This window comes from Glycine max, chromosome 8 (assembly GCF_000004515.6).
Source record: "Glycine max cultivar Williams 82 chromosome 8, Glycine_max_v4.0, whole genome shotgun sequence".
Lineage (NCBI taxonomy): Eukaryota > Viridiplantae > Streptophyta > Magnoliopsida > Fabales > Fabaceae > Glycine > Glycine max.
In genome coordinates this window covers 2,312,693-2,330,030 of record NC_038244.2, presented here as the reverse complement: position 1 = coordinate 2,330,030, position 17,338 = coordinate 2,312,693, and the positions used below count along the sequence as shown (strand labels likewise).

At 30.5% G+C, this 17,338-nt stretch overlaps 3 protein-coding genes and 1 long non-coding RNA gene across 4 annotated transcripts; all 4 read left to right on the top strand.

Moving 5' to 3' along the window:
* Positions 1-1,169: 1,169 nt before the first annotated feature.
* LOC100793294 (1-aminocyclopropane-1-carboxylate oxidase 1) lies at positions 1,170-2,973 on the top strand. Its single transcript, XM_003530496.4, has 3 exons — positions 1,170-1,552; positions 1,656-1,879; positions 2,223-2,973. The coding sequence occupies exons 1-3, from the start codon at positions 1,451-1,453 to the stop codon at positions 2,818-2,820; spliced, it is 924 nt and encodes a 307-aa protein (XP_003530544.1). The 5' UTR covers positions 1,170-1,450; the 3' UTR covers positions 2,821-2,973.
* Positions 2,974-3,732: 759 nt separating this feature from the next.
* LOC121175270 (uncharacterized) lies at positions 3,733-4,601 on the top strand. Its single transcript, XR_005892504.1, has 2 exons — positions 3,733-4,299; positions 4,469-4,601. It is a non-coding gene; the product is annotated as an uncharacterized lncRNA (long non-coding RNA).
* Positions 4,602-6,182: 1,581 nt separating this feature from the next.
* Positions 6,183-9,125, top strand: LOC100815633 (tetraspanin-2). The gene is made up of 2 exons (XM_003530515.4): positions 6,183-6,759; positions 8,592-9,125. The coding sequence occupies exons 1-2, from the start codon at positions 6,262-6,264 to the stop codon at positions 8,901-8,903; spliced, it is 810 nt and encodes a 269-aa protein (XP_003530563.1). The 5' UTR covers positions 6,183-6,261; the 3' UTR covers positions 8,904-9,125.
* A 3,892-nt stretch (positions 9,126-13,017) lies between these two features.
* LOC100780880 (cytidine deaminase 1) lies at positions 13,018-13,965 on the top strand. The gene has a single exon (XM_003530527.5). It carries the CDS (start codon positions 13,096-13,098, stop codon positions 13,927-13,929), a length of 834 nt encoding a protein of 277 aa, XP_003530575.1. The 5' UTR covers positions 13,018-13,095; the 3' UTR covers positions 13,930-13,965.
* Positions 13,966-17,338: the final 3,373 nt, after the last annotated feature.

Genomic DNA, 17,338 nt, shown 5'->3' with positions numbered 1-17,338 from the left:
AATTGTATGATTTAGGAAAAGATAGTGTTTTTGTAGTGTTGTAACTTGTAAGAGCATGATTGAAGTATAGTGTAGATTGTGTGAAATACTTGAGTTTAGTGCTTGAAACTCGCTTTGCATGATCATGAATTTTGGAAAAGTTCAAAGTGAAGATTTGTAAGAAGTGATTCCAATGTTATGAATGCCAAGACTTAGTGCTATATATAATACCAGAAAGTCAAAATTATACTTCTTTTGTGGTCTATTCAACATAGTAACGCTCATTTTAATTAGAGTAATGCTAAATCCTCCATAAAAGTAGGAGGAGGATGAATTATTCTTTTAAGTAGTGTTATTAACATTAACATGATGTGAAAAAGTTATAAATAATGTTCATACTTGAGTGCAAATAATTTTATATATACAATTGAAAAACTAAATATTTGCTTGAGATTTCTCTCTTGTGACTTTTAGAGGGGGAATATATGTGAATTAGTTGTTAGTTAATTTGTTAATTTTTGTTAGTTAAGATTTAAACATATGATCTCTTTTCTTCTTTCTTTTTTATCATTAAATTAACCTTATATCTTCTGGATATATGTGAATTTGAGGCATCAAAGTACAATATTCATCATTTTCTCGAGTTTTTTAAGAATTTATATATTCGCAGTTCCTGTTGGGATTGAAGATGAAATTTGGAAACCTGATTCTTAATTTCTTATATAATTATCTTAATTCATTTTCTAATTTCTATGTGCGGCGCCAGCCAAAAGCTGCAGATAAAACTCTCTTAATTAGATTAGCATGTTTGTCTTTTAAGTTAGTAAACAAAAGTCTTGGAACTACTAATCGTATCTTTACAGTTATTATGTCATGCATGATGCATGTCCAGGGATAGTTAAATTACCTTGAAATCGAAAACTCTCGATAAAATAAAGCACATGGGCGTTTGAGTGAGTGAGTAATTCATCCTAATCATGTTCCAACAGCATCCAGCCAAAACCGCCCACTGGTTCGATTCGCTCGACCCACATTCCCTTTCTACATTTTGCCTCTTAATTTGAATGCAACCTTTTCGATGACACTGCCCCTAGTTATTGATTTACCAGAGAAAGAAGCAGGCTTACCCATAATGGCTTAAATTGGCTTTTAGTTGAAAGTATTAGTTAAGAATTTTTTATGTGTAAATCAATAACCACGACTAAAATTGGACTTAAAGTAAGGTGGAGATAAGAAATTAAACCAAAACTTTGTGTACAAGCGAAATTCGGTTAACCATTGGAACAGAAGAATAAAAAATTGTACATGATCACATGATGGCAGTGAAATAGCTTTTGCATCATTCTAGCTAGCCTTTTCTCTTACAATTTTTGACGTAGATTTAGATCTTATTTTTCGCCCTATATATACCCCATCCTCTGTAACAAACCTTCTACAAAGAAACATTAAGTATCTAGTCTAGTATACAAAGATGGAGATCCCTGTGATAGATTTTAGTAACCTCAATGGGGACAAGAGGGGTGACACAATGGCCCTATTGCACGAAGCTTGTGAAAAATGGGGCTGCTTTATGGTATGGTATATAGAGAACACAAATTATATATGTTGTCCCTTTGTTTTTCTATTCTTCATCATTTCTCAATTAATTTTCTTCTTTAACACATTTGCATATGCAGGTTGAGAACCATGAAATTGACACACAACTGATGGAGAAGTTGAAGCAGTTAATCAATACATACTATGAGGAAGACCTAAAGGAAAGCTTCTACCAGTCTGAGATAGCCAAGAGGTTGGAGAAACAGCAGAACACCTCTGATATAGATTGGGAAATTACCTTCTTCATTTGGCATCGCCCCACCTCTAACATCAATGAAATTCCAAACATCTCTCGGGAGCTTTGGTAAGTCAATCCATATACGTGACTTTTTTTTTCCTACATGTATTGTCCTTCAGAGATGATTTTGACCGAGATACAGTTGAATATTAAATGTGAATATCTCTCCTAATATAAATTTAAACTTTGACTTACCATGTCGTGGAAACTAATTAACCCCTTCAGCAGTTCTGCTACCAACCCTTGTTGATTCATTTGTGGCATCTATAGAAAACTTATATTAGGAGTCCTGGCAACACTAAAAGAGAGTAGAATGGAAAGAGAATGTTTCAGTTATATTAAAAATGTTAAGAGTGTGTTGTAAACATATTTTGGCATGATATATAAGTGTATATGTAATTAAATGCAGCCAAACAATGGATGAGTACATTGCACAGCTCCTGAAGCTGGGAGAGAAGTTATCTGAGCTCATGAGTGAAAATCTTGGTTTGGAGAAGGATTACATCAAGAAAGCATTTTCTGGAAGTGGTGAGGGTCCTGCTGTGGGAACAAAAGTGGCCAAGTACCCTCAGTGTCCACGTCCAGAACTTGTGAGGGGACTTAGAGAGCACACAGATGCGGGTGGCATCATTCTACTGCTCCAAGATGACAAAGTGCCTGGTCTGGAATTCTTCAAAGATGGCAAATGGGTCGAGATTCCACCACCCAAGAACAATGCCGTTTTTGTGAACACGGGTGATCAAGTGGAAGTGTTGAGCAATGGCTTATATAAAAGTGTTCTGCATAGGGTCATGCCTGACAATAGTGGAAGCAGAACCTCCATTGCTACCTTTTATAATCCCATTGGAGATGCCATTATTTCCCCAGCTCCTAAGCTCTTGTACCCAAGCAATTTCCGTTATGGGGACTATTTGAAGCTCTATGGCAGCACCAAGTTCGGTGAAAAGGCTCCTCGATTTGAATGCATGAAGAACATGACCAATGGCCATAAAAATATTCCAGCTTGAGACTTAGAAGACTTGGAAGAACGTCGCATTATTACCCTTGCTTGGGATAGCTAAACTTACAAGTTATTATTATGTTTACATTTGGAATGGTAATATTTCTTTTTTGTTCTATGGCTTGATTCCACAAATAGAAAAATTAAGGGTTAAGATTTATCTAGACATCTCACAATATTATATATTTTATTAACGCTCTTTATCTTTTTTTTTTCTTATCATATATATATATATATGATAAGAAATATTTATTTTCTTTGCTCAACTTTTTTCCCCTTTGTTTGTATGAACTGGTACGTGTATTACAGTCTAAGCAAGCAAAATATGTCTGCAGCATGCTACTCCGTGGCTGCTAACACAAACTAAGGCTGATACACATAAGGAATGTCTTTACCCTAATTGTATGATTAATTCGTGTGTAAAATATTTTTTTAAAATTAATAAGAATATATACATTTAAAATATTAACCTTTAAATTAAAGATGCTACACAGGTTTTGAATGCTAGAAAATTAACCGTTAAAATGTTAATAAAATTAGATTAGCATCGTGTCATCACTTAATCACTTAGTGTTGATATTTGATTGAGACAATTCAAACTTTTATTTAGAAAATAAAAAAAAATATTGAAAAGTTTCATGAACTAAAAATATAATTAACCAAAATGAAGATGAGTTCGCACGCATGTAAAATCGGGCCATGCGTGTTGACGCAGTAGAAATCGTTCTATTTACCCTTGAGTGCACAATATATAATGGGAATTTTGAAATTATTTATTACGTTTCAATTAAAAAAAAAGATCATTTAATTAAATATTTGTAAACAATATTTTTTAAACTATGATTTAAAAAGTTTTTATGATATGTGATTTCCAACATACCATTTTTAACTTGGAATATAACCAATTTAATGACGGTGACACTAGGAATTAAAGTCTAAGCAAAATCAATTTCTTTTCATCATTTGCTGTAAAATTTAACATTGGCGGTCATCTACGCGGTGAAGTATTGCGACTTGATTTAATTATTTTTACCGACGGTAGGGAGCATGACGGACAAATTCCTATTCTTCCTCTTCATCCTCGCCGGCGCCGCCTTGCAAATCGGAATCTGAACCCACATTTCCTTCTCGAATTTGTGCTCAGTTGGACGATTCATATACCCTTCATGCTCTGAAACAACAATTTAGACATTAGGTTGAATCGGACCTGAACAAACAAAATCAACCAACTTAGGCCTCCTTTGGCTGATTGTATGTTTTCTGTTTTTATTAGAGTTGAAATGATTTTTTTATTGGCTTTTAAAACATGGTGGAATTTTGTTGTTAGTTTTAGACACCCCTTCATATTGATATTTCTCTGGAGTCTCCACGACTTCGCTCTCTCTCTCTCTCTCTCTCTCTTCGGCCTCTCTCTCGTCGCCGTTCTTTGCCGCTCACTGCTCGCTGGTCGTCACCACCCGCTTCCCGCCGCCGCCTCTGTCAGTCGGTGAGTTCTCTTTCGCCGACTCTCTCTCTCTCTCTCTCTCTCTCTCGCCTACGATCGTCCTTCTCTTTGAAGAAGCAAAGACTGGTTCGAGGGGAGTAGATTTGAGGGTTTTCTGAAAGGGGTTTTTTTCTGTATTTGTGATAATGTGTATGTGTATTGCTTGGTGAAGGGAGGTTTTCTGCCAGATTGATGAAAGGGAAAGGGGAGCATTCTCATTTGTGTGGTTTAGCATTGCTTATACCAGCAATTGGAGTAAAGTATACATTCTTTGAATAAGCAAAAATCCAAAAGCAATTAGATAATAGAATATTGCACATACAATCAAAATTCTTTGAATCTGGGCATCGTGCATCAGATTGTCCAAACGCTTTTAAGTTCCCACATATATATGTTTGGGCTGCTGCCACTATTTTTGACCTAATGGGTTCCAGAAAATTGAAAGATGCTTCCCAAAAGAGTTATAGAATCAATATTAATTTGCATCTCACGTGTTGGCATGATCTCCACAAGGACCTCTGTTTTTCGTTGAGTCTCAATGAAATTTAGTATTTGTTTTGGGAAGTGGTATTGGATAAAGAATAGTGTTAACAGTATGGTTATGTAAACAGACAGGAAAAATGAATGAAAGATGAAATCCCAAAGGTTTATGCAGAAGATTCATTTACGTTCACTTTTTCTGCGACATATTTAAGTGTTAAAAAAAATCACAAAATGATGTAAAATATTGCACATACAATGAAAATTCTCTGTCTAAATTGGTTTTTTTTTAAGGGACTTGGACTTCCATCATAGAATTGCAAAAATCTAGTGTTGGCATATGCAGTGCTAACTAATGCATAGTCTGTAGTTAGAGAAGCAATGGAAACCATGCTGCATATCAAGGGCAGGAGATTTGAAGTTCGAAATTTTAAGTTGAAATTATCGGCTTTAATATCATTTTGCTGTAATTTTTTTCTTCTGAATCTATCAATTGGGAATTATTTTTAAATTATTATCCATTGGGATAAGTGATAAGGTGTAACGAATTTTGTGTTAACTTTTTATTTTTTTTATTTTTTTAGTTGTTATAAACTTTTTTATGATTTTTTTTTAATTTACAACTTTAAAGTCATAAAAGTGTTTTTTATATTTATAATTTTAAAGTGGTAAATGTCTTTTTTTTACCTTTTTATGTTAATTTTTTTAAAAAATTATAAGTATTTTTTAAAGTTAATTTTTTTTTAAAAAAAATTGCTTACCTTTTTCCTTTAATTTTTTTTTAAAAATTATAAGTATTTTTTTAAGTTAATTTTTTTAAAAAAAATTGCAAATAATTTTTTATTTAAATATTTTTCTACTTTTTAATTTTATTTAATATTTTATATATATTTTTATATTGTTTTATTTAATATTTTATATATTTTTTTAATATTGTTTTATTTAGTATATTTTTCATATTTAATATTTTATATTTTTTTACTAATGTTAAGAAATTTAATTTTTTTAATAAATAAAAAAATAATGCAAAATACTTAAATCAAATAATGAAAAATAACATAATATACTAATATAAAATCAATAATACAAATTAAAAAAAATATAATACATTAATTTAGTAACGATTAATATTATTTTTATTTTTTATATTTCTCTTTAAATTTTATTATTCATTTAATATTAATACATTGTTATTTTATTTTAACAACAACTTTTATTATTAAATTATTATTTATTATCAATATTAAATTCATTTATACAATAAAATTAAAATGTATAGAAAATAAAATCAAGATGTTATAGTAATATTTTAGATTTGACCTTATTTTAATTTTACATTTTACTATGGTAAGAAGTTGAGCCAAACTTAAGGAGAAAGAGTGAGAATTATAGATTGATGTTGTGTATAAATAGAGATAAGGGATAAATTGAGTAATCTAGGAAGTAATATTGGGGTTGGGGTTGGGGTTGGGGTTGGGGTTGGGGATGGGGGTAAGCAACAACATCACCGCAGTGCTGAACTTGATAGCTACGCTGGCCTCAATTCCGATCATAGCCTCCGGCATTTGGCTGGCATCGAAGCCCGACAACGAGTGCGTGGCCAACTTCCGGTGGCCCATTGTCATCATCGGCATCCTCATCCTCCTCGTTTCCCTGGCCGGTTTTGTCGGTGCCTACTGGAACAAACAGGGTCTCCTCGCCCTCTACCTCTTCTGTATGGCTCTCCTCATCGCCCTCCTCCTCCTCGTTCTCGTCTTCGCATTCGTCGTCACCAGACCCGATGGAGCCTACGATGTCCCCGGAAGAGGCTACAAGGAGTACAGGCTTCACGGCTTCTCCTCCTGGTTGAGGAACCACGTCACCGGTTCCGGGAGTTGGCAGAAGATAAGGCCCTGTTTGGCTGCTTCTGATGTCTGCTCTAAGCTCACCCAGGATTACATCACTGCTGATCAATTCTTCAATTCCCATATCTCCCCCTTACAGGTTCTTACCTTCCCTAAAAATACTTTCTGTTTCAAAAATAACCCAAATTGGCGTCTCTGTCATTTGTCTTTCTTACTTTGTTCGTTCCCCCTGCATACTGCTACCACTCCCCAGATTGATCCATCACTGCTGTTGGAGATTCCACCTTATTTAGTCTAAATATCTTAAAGACAACTCTTTCTTTTTGAATTTTATTTAGGCCCAAAATTCTAAATTTTAAGATACTACTACTAGAGTTTATCTTAATCTTAGAGTTGTTGTTAGACCTATCGGCCATCAATAATCAATAAACTAAAAAAAAAAAAAGAAAAAAAAGCAGTCTTTGGTGTGAGAGAGTGCGCTGGAGAGCACACATTGATTAGTGATATAATCAAAATTAGGGGCGACGACCTTTGTCCCTCCCATGAATTAGCTTTAGCTTTTGGGGATGAGGTATCAAAATTTTAAGAACTGGGTTCATCACTAGCTTCTTGGAAATAAACAAGATATGAACTATTGTTTGCGTAAATAAATTGATTTTTAAAGGCGTTTTTTATTCCTCGATTGTGGTTGTTAGACCCACATCACATGACACCATGTTATTGTGTCTGAATTTGAGAACTATTTTTCTTCTTTTTAGGGGGGGACGGGGAGCGATATTCTAGGGTCTTGAATTAGAAGGAAAAGAAAAGGATGTTGTCCGGCCGAATCCTCATCACTCATCAGTTTAAAAAGCTGATATCCATGTAAACTCGATGGATCTACAAGCTTTTATTTAAATTGATTGAAAATCAAGTAATTGAACACGAGTGATTAATGTGTTGAAGTTAAGGTTAAATAGTTGAAGTACTTTCATCTTTGGCAGAAACAATTCTTAATTTTTACTTTCTAGTCAAATTTCGAACTAGTTGGGATCTCTTTTCCCTAATGAATCAAAAGGTTAAAAAAAAATAATTGAATCTTCCTATACGGTTCTGATATGATAAGAATAAAAGAATAAAGGAATCCTTCTTGAGTGAGGTTGGTACTAACAGATAAGTGTATCCTTCCTTCTCACCAGTGGACTATGTGCGAGGGTGGTTGAAATTTGGGTGTTAGCATCTAACAAGCTCCACACACCATAGTGATAGTGTGACCTACCAGCATAGAGGTCAGTTAAATCTAAATGTTACACTACAATTTTAAATAAGAGATATTTTAAGAAATAACATATTTATTATTCTATCAATAATCAAGTCAGAATTAGTGCATCATAAGAAATTTGTTTTTTCTATTGATTCCATCATATTGGGTCAAAAAAATTTCTTCAGTAAGTTATTCAAATCTAGAAATTATTCGAAAAATTACTTTTTATTTGATTCTACTTCCTCTTTTTTAAAAAAAGAGAATGAATCTTTTTATTAATGGATGATTAAAAAAATGGGTCCAGACCTCTTGCATCATTATTGTACAAGACATTCGAAACATCCCTTATTACCAGCGTGGATGATAATACATTAGTGCCGTGTGGGGGCCTTTCCGGTATAATTGAGCCCCGGAAAAGTCTATGCAGCTGAAATTGCCACTGATTGATTCACATGCATGCAGAGAAATTATGCAAATTTTGGCCATATTAAATTAATCAGCCAAGAATATTTTCATTGTGTTGTCGCTATTCCACGAGAAGATAAAAAAAAGTTATATAATATTTTAATTATTGCCTGGTAGTGGTGTATGATTTGGTAGCTGGTCACCCATCTTTTCTGCATTAGACTATTAGTTTCATCTTTAATTAAAATAATAATAATGACGAAATAGAAGTTTTGTATTAGTCCTACTAAATTGGATTCGTTTGATTGTTGGTTTTACTACAGTCAGGATGTTGCAAGCCTCCCACTGCTTGTGGGTACAATTATGTAAACCCCATACTATGGACAAACCCTGTGAACCCTATGGCTGATTCAGATTGCTACTTGTGGAACAATGACCAGAATCAGCTATGCTACAATTGTAATGCGTGCAAGGCTGGTCTATTGGGTAACCTCAGAAAAGAATGGAGGAAAGCAAATATCATTCTCATTGTGGCAGTGGTGGTCCTCATATGGGTCTATGTCATAGCTTGTAGTGCCTTCAGGAATGCCCAAACAGAAAACCTCTTCGACCGTTACAAACAGGGTTGGGTTTGATCCCGTTTCCCCCCCCAACATTTACAAGTTTTTAACGCTGCTTCTTTTGTTTTTTGGTTACCTTTCCTTCTTTCTTTCTATTCCCTGTAATTCCGTTTTTTAAGTCTTTTTGTCTTTAGTGTACATATTCCTTCTGTTTAGAAACACGGTATTGGAAGTAATACGTTTCTCGATGCTCAGGAAAAAACGAAGAATAGAATATTCTAATAATCCTTTCGCTGAGCTAGCGTGTGATTAGAATTTAGATTAATTATATATTCAATTGTTATTCTATACTCCTATTTTTCTTTTAAATAAATTTTGGTACTTGATGCGGCTATCCAACAAACTTGTCATGCATACGCGTATGCAGTATTAACTTCTTTAAATACTTAGATAAATGAAATTAGTGCTTTCGAATTTTGATGCTCTAAGATCTTCTATCAATGGAGGCATTTTTTTTTCGTAAGTAGCAGTTTTCTTTGGATGGTTGCAGGTAGAATACAAGAAAGTGAGAAACCAAACATGGAGTTCAATTTATGTCAAATGCTTATATCAAAATCATAATATTACTCATTTCGGAGATATATTATGGGAACAGGAAGTGAGAAAATTATGGACAATAAAATCATAATTCTATTATGTAATAGATTTTGTTATAGTCTAATATATTGTGCAATACAACAAAATTGTGTTTTTATTGCGTAACATAATGTATGATATAATATAAATGTGATTCCATTGAATAACAAAAAATAAAAAATAAAATCGTGATTTCATTGTGTATAATCATGATTTTGTTTTGACTACAAAACCAGAAAAAAAATACATGTGCAGAGAGGGAAGAGAGGAAGAATCAATGAATGAAGAAAGGAAAGGTGGGGTGGAGAAGGGTAATTTGATAATTGCACTTGACTGGTAGGGCCCAAAAGCAATTTGGTTTGAGTTAAAAGTAATACCCTAAAAAGAGAGGTATATTTATCTTTTGGCAGGAAGAAATATCAGGAATTTATAAGAGATTTGTGAGGTTAAGGAATGTGAATAAAGCCCAGCCCAACACAACAAAGAAAGCAGGACGATTTTCATGGAGTAGGTATTTTTAAGATAGACCAAACACGGGGCTTGGCCCTCTTCACGAAACAAAAAAGTAATCGCGTCAAAATAACTTTATTGCGATAATAATTTTCTTCAATCGTGTAAGTACATGAATATTTCTAAGATTCCTTTACTTAACTACATGAAATGAATGTCAACTCCTACTTGATTATAAGTTTAATGCATATGTTCAACGCTTAGCTGTGTGACACATCATCTCATCACTTTTTAATACTTTTATTGGGTACACCACATTTCAACATTTTATGAACATAACGCATATTTTAAGCTTTTAGTTGATAAGAAAATAATATAATGTTGGTTACAGTTGACGTAAAGTTTGCAAAAACAATTATATCACTGAAAGTATTTGATATATATTTTTAGTTTAATGTTGATGCACAGATCATATAAAACAACTTTATATTATCATTTAATTATAAATGATTTTTTAATTTATTTGAGATAATTATTTTAAAAATAAATAAAATTATAATACAATTGGAAGGAAGAATAAGTGAGTAACTCTTTTATAAATATAATATATATCAACAAGTCATTAATTTAAATGATAATAAAAGATATTATCTTAGATAAGATCTATGAATCTTATGAATAAAAAACATAATTAAAAAGAATGAATCTCATTAAAAGTAATCAATTAAATTTTTGAATAAAGATTAATCATTGAGTAAAATCGATGTATATTCCATACCAACATAGTAAAAATTAATATTTTAATTAAAATTTTCTACTTAACATATTTACAATTAGTATTTAATTTGAAAAGTTGTATAACATCGTATAATTTTAAGTGGATTTTTTTCTCAACAAGTTTTATTTTTATTGGTTTTATATTTATCATTTTAATGGATTTTAGTTAATAAAAAATAATTATTAATATAAAATTACTTATTTAAATATATTCTAGATAAATTTTATCGCTTTGCAAAAAAAATAAAAATTAAACTATTGTCTTTCTCTATCTCGTGCATCTTATTGCATGAGTTAAGGGTTAAAAAAACTGCCAAACAGTTATTATAGAAAAACAAATTATGTATCAAATGTTTTTTGGTTCTTTAATCTACATACCTAATATATATGTTAGAAAATTGTTTAAATATTAGTCGCGTCAAGATAGGTTCACTGCTATAATCATTTTGCACCTATCGTTTTCATGAACACTTCCTTTAAGATTCCTTCACTTTACGTCTTTACCACATGAAATGAGTGCCAACTCCATAACTCCATTCAATTTGTAATTAAGTTAAAATGCATGCATAGCTGGAGCACATACTTCGTCAACACATTTCGATTCTTTAATTGAGGATATCACGACATTTTCTTTTTTTAAAATAGAGCTGGCTAGACCTAGGCTCACAGTAAAAAAATAAACATGTAGAATGTGTTGTTGTTGAGAGATCAAGCTTATTGTTATTTAAGCAATTACGTATGAGTACGTATTTTTATAATTTTTTTTTATAGAGGAGTATTTTTATAATCGAAGAAGAAAGAAAATTAAATTGTTCTTATATAAGTTGTAGTTAAGTCTTTTTTTATAAATTATGATGGAGAGCTTATCGAAATAAACCGAAAACAACTTGTAGACACATTATAAGTTATTCTAACAGTCCCTTTCAAATTTTAACAAATGTTTATGTCATAAGGTTAATTTAAATAAGTTGTAAATGCGTTTTTTGAACGAAGTAATAAATATATTGTATTAATTATATTTTATAAATTAAATTTGTTTAATGAAGGGATTTTCGGCGGGGATTATTACTTTTTCTCTCTCAATAAATCATGACTTCTTTTAATGTATCAAATTAATAAATCATTACTACTTTTATATATTGTATCTCACATTTTTATTCCCCACTTTCAATTTATAATGTATCAAATTAATAATTATAAATATTTTACACCTTAATTTAAATATTTTATTCTATATTTCATCTTTAATCTAAAAAGACTTATCTATTTTATTTATTCTTAATTTTTTTATAAAATAAAATCTTCATTATTGATAATAATTAATATTGTATCTTACTATAGCACTTTTTTTCATTTAAGATGCCAAATTTCATTATGAGAAATATTAAATTTTATATTATTATTATTATGTATAATAAAATTGTTTACTTTTATAATAATTATTTTAAAAATTCTATCAAAGATTATTTCAAATTAATTGAGGATAAATTAATTCATGCACCTATAGTATAAAAAAATATATTTTTATCTAATAAAAAATTATCATATTTATAAATATATTAAAAACTATATTAAAAATTATATTTATCATAATTTGTGATTGATTGAGGATATAAAAACCTTTTACATTGTATAAAGTCTATCAAATTTAGACTCTTAATAGAGATTATAGAAATCCTTACACTCAACATAAAAATTAAACTCAAAGAACAATGTTATTTTTATAATAATCTGAGCCTCATTTTTATGCAATATTAATATATTTTTTTTTAATACATTCAATCAATTGGAAATCATCATCAATATCATTTAAGTAATTACTTATTGTAAAAGAAATAAAAAATACTAACAATATACTATTTGAACATATCAACCCATTAAGTTAAGTGGAGTTTGAAGTTGAGACTTGTGAAGGAGAGAGCAATAATTGTGAAATGGAAAAAATAAAAAAAAAATATTTTAGCTATAAAATATTTCAATTAGTTTTTATTTATTTTTACTGGTTAAAAAATTATTTAATTATTTAATAAATAAGCTTTTTAGTAATTTTTTAATCGAGTTTATCATTCTTTGAAACCTTACTTCAATTAGTGTTTTTTAAAACACTAATTTTTAATTTTTTATATTTTTTTCTTATTATTTTTAAAATAAATTATAATTTTATTTTGTTTTTTTTTGTTATTTTATATTTTTTAACTATTTGCAGGAAGAGAAACTAAAAAAAAGAAAACTATAGATATGAAGAAATTTATTATGTAACTAGAAGAAGAGATAAATTTGGGGTGTTACTTAGAGCGATTAAAATAAGGAAGAAAATAGCAATGTATCCCAATCACATATAAATACAAAGATTGTTGTTGGTTGAGCTTTAGGATTAGATCCAATCCATTCTCTTCAATCTTGGATGGATCAACCCAGCCGTAAGTTCTTAATCTCAGCCTCGGAAGCCTTGGCCATGGCGGAGTCCGCCGCCGTGACCCTCCCGGAACTCCTTCCCACCCTGGTCCCCACCGCCCAGCCCCTGGCCCCCTCCGGCCGCATCTTGGTGGGCGTGAACCTGGAGTTCCCTGGGCTCCCCCTCCACCACTCCGTCCACGCCGAACAGTTCCTGATCACCAACCTCTCCCTGAATGCAGAGCCCCACCTGGTTTCCCTTGCCGTCTCCGCCGCCCCCTGCGGGCACTGCCGGCAGTTCCTCCAAGAACTCCGCGCCGCCGCCGACGTCCAAATCCTGGTAACCTCGGAGGCCACAGCAGAGTTCGGGCCACTCTCTGACTTGCTCCCTCAGAGGTTCTGTCCCCACGACCTTCTCCCCCTTGAAGCTCCCCTTCTCTTGGAACCCCACCACAACACCCTCACCCTCACCCTCCACCACCAACACCTTCCCAATTATAAGTTGAAGACTGCGGCTCTGGAGGCCGCCAACAAATCTCATGCACCCTACAGTGGCTCCCCCTCTGGTGTGGCTCTTCTCGACTGCCATGGCAATGTTTTTAAAGGTTCCTACATGGAATCCGCCGCCTTTAATCCCAGCTTGGGCCCCGTTCAGGCAGCCCTCGTCGCATTCGTCTCCGGCGGCGGCGGCGACTACGACCAGATTGTGGGTGCGGTCTTGGTGGAGAAGGAGGATGCCGTCGTTAAACAGGAGAGCACGGCGAGGTTGTTGATTAACTCCATTTCGCCCAATTGCCAATTCGACACATTCCTTTGCCACTGCAACCCTAATCACATTGTTTAATTCTAATTGTATTCGTTTAATATTAATTGTTCTCTAGTTTTTCTTCCCTGTCAATTAATTGAATTGGGTAGATGAATACAAGCACCAACCAAACGTCTACGGGAGCGACCATTCTTTACTCAAGGCAATACGTAAATAAATAAATAAACTATATTTTTTCTTATAATTTTCTATATGTATTTTTATTATAAAGAAAAAAAATAATATAAGTAATACTAGTACTAGTGCTAGTACTAACTAGTAATACTGTAATAAAAGAAATAAAAAAATACTCCGTACATGAAAAAGCTCTATTTAAATAACCCTAACCATGAAGAATCCCGCAACACCAAACTCTGATGTTCTATTACAGCAACTTAATTTATTGCAAATTGCAGAAGCAATCTTTTTCAGTTGAAGAAAAATAGACGTTACTAAATATTTTATTATTATTATTATTATTATTATTTTATGTAGAGAGCTATACATGCTCGTTCTTGATATATGTACGATCACTTTTGTTCATATTAAACAAATGAAACAAAAGAAGTTGCGGTTCAATACCCTCGTACTTAGATGCAGGAATTAATCAAATCAAGAATGGTTTACTAGAAGTGCTGATACAGTGAAGGATAATTATATTTATAAATTTACTCGTGTTCCCATCTTTCTCATTTTTTCCCCTATATCACATCACTTGCTATATTTTACACTTTCTTATTCTATTTTTTTTTCCATTTTCTTTCTTATACTTATTCACTCGAAAATTAAGTAAACTACCATTTTAGTTCCTGCATAATAGCAATATGATATTAATTCTTGATGCTAAAAAAAATTCATAATAGCAAATTATATATATATATAAGTCGCGTATGTAAAAGAATCAAGGTGTTCTATAATTTTCAGTGTCATCCTGTGAAAAGCATGCATGGTGATTTGTCCTGTATATCGCATCCGAGTAAGTGACACTTGTACTTTTTGGCCCACGTCTTTTTGCCTTCCAATTGGTGGTTTGTGGAGTGTATGATTTGGTAGATCACCCTCCAACATTGTTGAATCTTTTCAAGACATCTTAAGAAAGAAGGTCTTCACACATTGGTGGGAATTAGAGGAAGGTCTTCACACATTATTTCTGACTTGTTACTGTCTTTGCAACACATTTTTCATAATTAACACTTTTGGATTATGAAAGATTTTGATAAGTATGAAACAGAGCAGAGGGAAATAGAAGAGAGAATGAGTTCAAAATAAGTAAATTTTAAGTTGTCTGGATTGAAAAAAAACACTAATATCATATTTTAAAGACATGTTTTTGCAATTAAAATAGTATAATGAAAAATTATAAAATAAAAATAATTATAACTCAAATTACTTTTTTCATCCTAAAATAAGTATCGTCTCAAACTATTTTATATATATCAAGAAAAAATAATAAATAAAGAAAAAAAGAAAATAATAATTTTATATGATTAATCTTATTAAATAAATAAAAAAAATAACGATATTATATTGAAAAATTAAATTTAAATTATTAGGATATTAATTGAAAAAAATAATTAATATTATATTAAAAAATTAACATTAGACTTATTCAAAGATCTTTTTTCCCAAGTGCAACTTATTTTAGAACAGGAATTATATGATATCACGGGCTGCCATTTGCCCATTACTGTACCTGCGTGTAGGAATGGCTGACCTCTGAGTTTTGTGGTGCAGACTGCAGAGTGTGGAATCAACAATCAGCAAACTGAAGGGGACAGAAATTAACTTGACTGACACAAATAATAAAAGATAGCAGCTGTAATTTAATTTTGAACGTAATAATATTTTCTAGAAACACGTGGTTCACATGTTCAGACTAGTCAAGTATATTGCATATTATAATTATATTGATTTTTACTACATTAATTAATAATAAATATTAAATAATTTGTTATTTTATATTTTATAATCAATATATATTTTACTTTTATATACTAAAAACTAATATATTTATATTATTAAAAATAATATAAAATATTAAGTGATACATAAGTTATTATTATAATCAAATTGCATCACGATCATGCCTATTTCCTTTTATATGTTATAAGTACTATGAGATAAGAGTTACCCTCCCCATAAATAATTAAATATGACCAACCGAGAATTAATTTGACTGATTTAATGATTTTCAGAACTAAATTGATTCGTAGTGCTCATTTTAAAACCAAATTTATTGACAATTAATAAAGTCAAATGCGTAAATAAATAGCATAAGCTTCTACATTAAACAAGCCTTTGACATGATTTTGGTTCTACACCGACGTAGTTTAGCCACTAAATTTGCTTCTGTTATATCAACAGTTCAGCTTCTATTTGTTTTAAAGTTTTTTTTTTACAGTGTTTGTTTTAAAGTTAGAAAATATAATCTTGTATTTTTCAATGCAAAATGCACATTTCAATGTAAATATGTTATTCAAATTAATTTAAATTCGACAAAATTAGTTGGAACATGTAACAGTTCAAAATCAATTCTCACTAAACTAAATGGGTACCAAATTGACCAATAATGTTGATTTTAAGGATTAAATTGATTAATGTTTTACCGGCCAAACGATCAATCAGGTATTTTTTTTTTAATTTTAACATTAAGGGTAAAATTTCAATTAATATCTTGAGAAAGGCAAGTTTAATTTTTTATATTTAAGTCATAAAAAACTTTATGATTTTATTTTTTTTTTGTTTTTTTTCATATGAATTTAAAGTTGTAAAAAGATATTTTCTTTTTAAGTCGTAAATTATTTTATGATTTTAATTTTTTTCACTTAATGTTTTATTTAAATTGAAAATAATTTTTTATTTTAATTATTTAATGAATTAATGCATTTTTTAGTTTTATTTGATGTTTTATATATATTTTTGATATTATTTTATTTAATATTTTCTGTATTTTTTGTATATTATTTTATTTAATTTATTTTCTATATTTTTTACTAATGTTAAACATTATTATTTGTTTTGTAAATTAAAAAATAATATTAACTTATAATTTATCAAATAATATTAATTTTTTAAAAAATTTAATTAATTTTTACAATTATCATTAAGTACATTAATAGTTTTATACAGTTGTATTAATTAATTTTATTTTATAAATTATTTTAATATTAACAAAAAAAATTAATTTAATAATAAAAATAATTTTTAAAATAAAAATAACACAATACATTAATATAAAATAAATAATATAAATTAAAAAGGAATTTACTAAGCAATATAACTTTTTAATTTTTTGCTTCTATTGTTCATTTTATATTAATATACTATGTTTTTTTTATTTTAATAATTATTTATATTATTAAATTATTTTCTATTGTTAATATTAAAACAATTAATAAAATAAAATTATAGAAAATATATTAAATAAGATAATATACAAAAAATATAG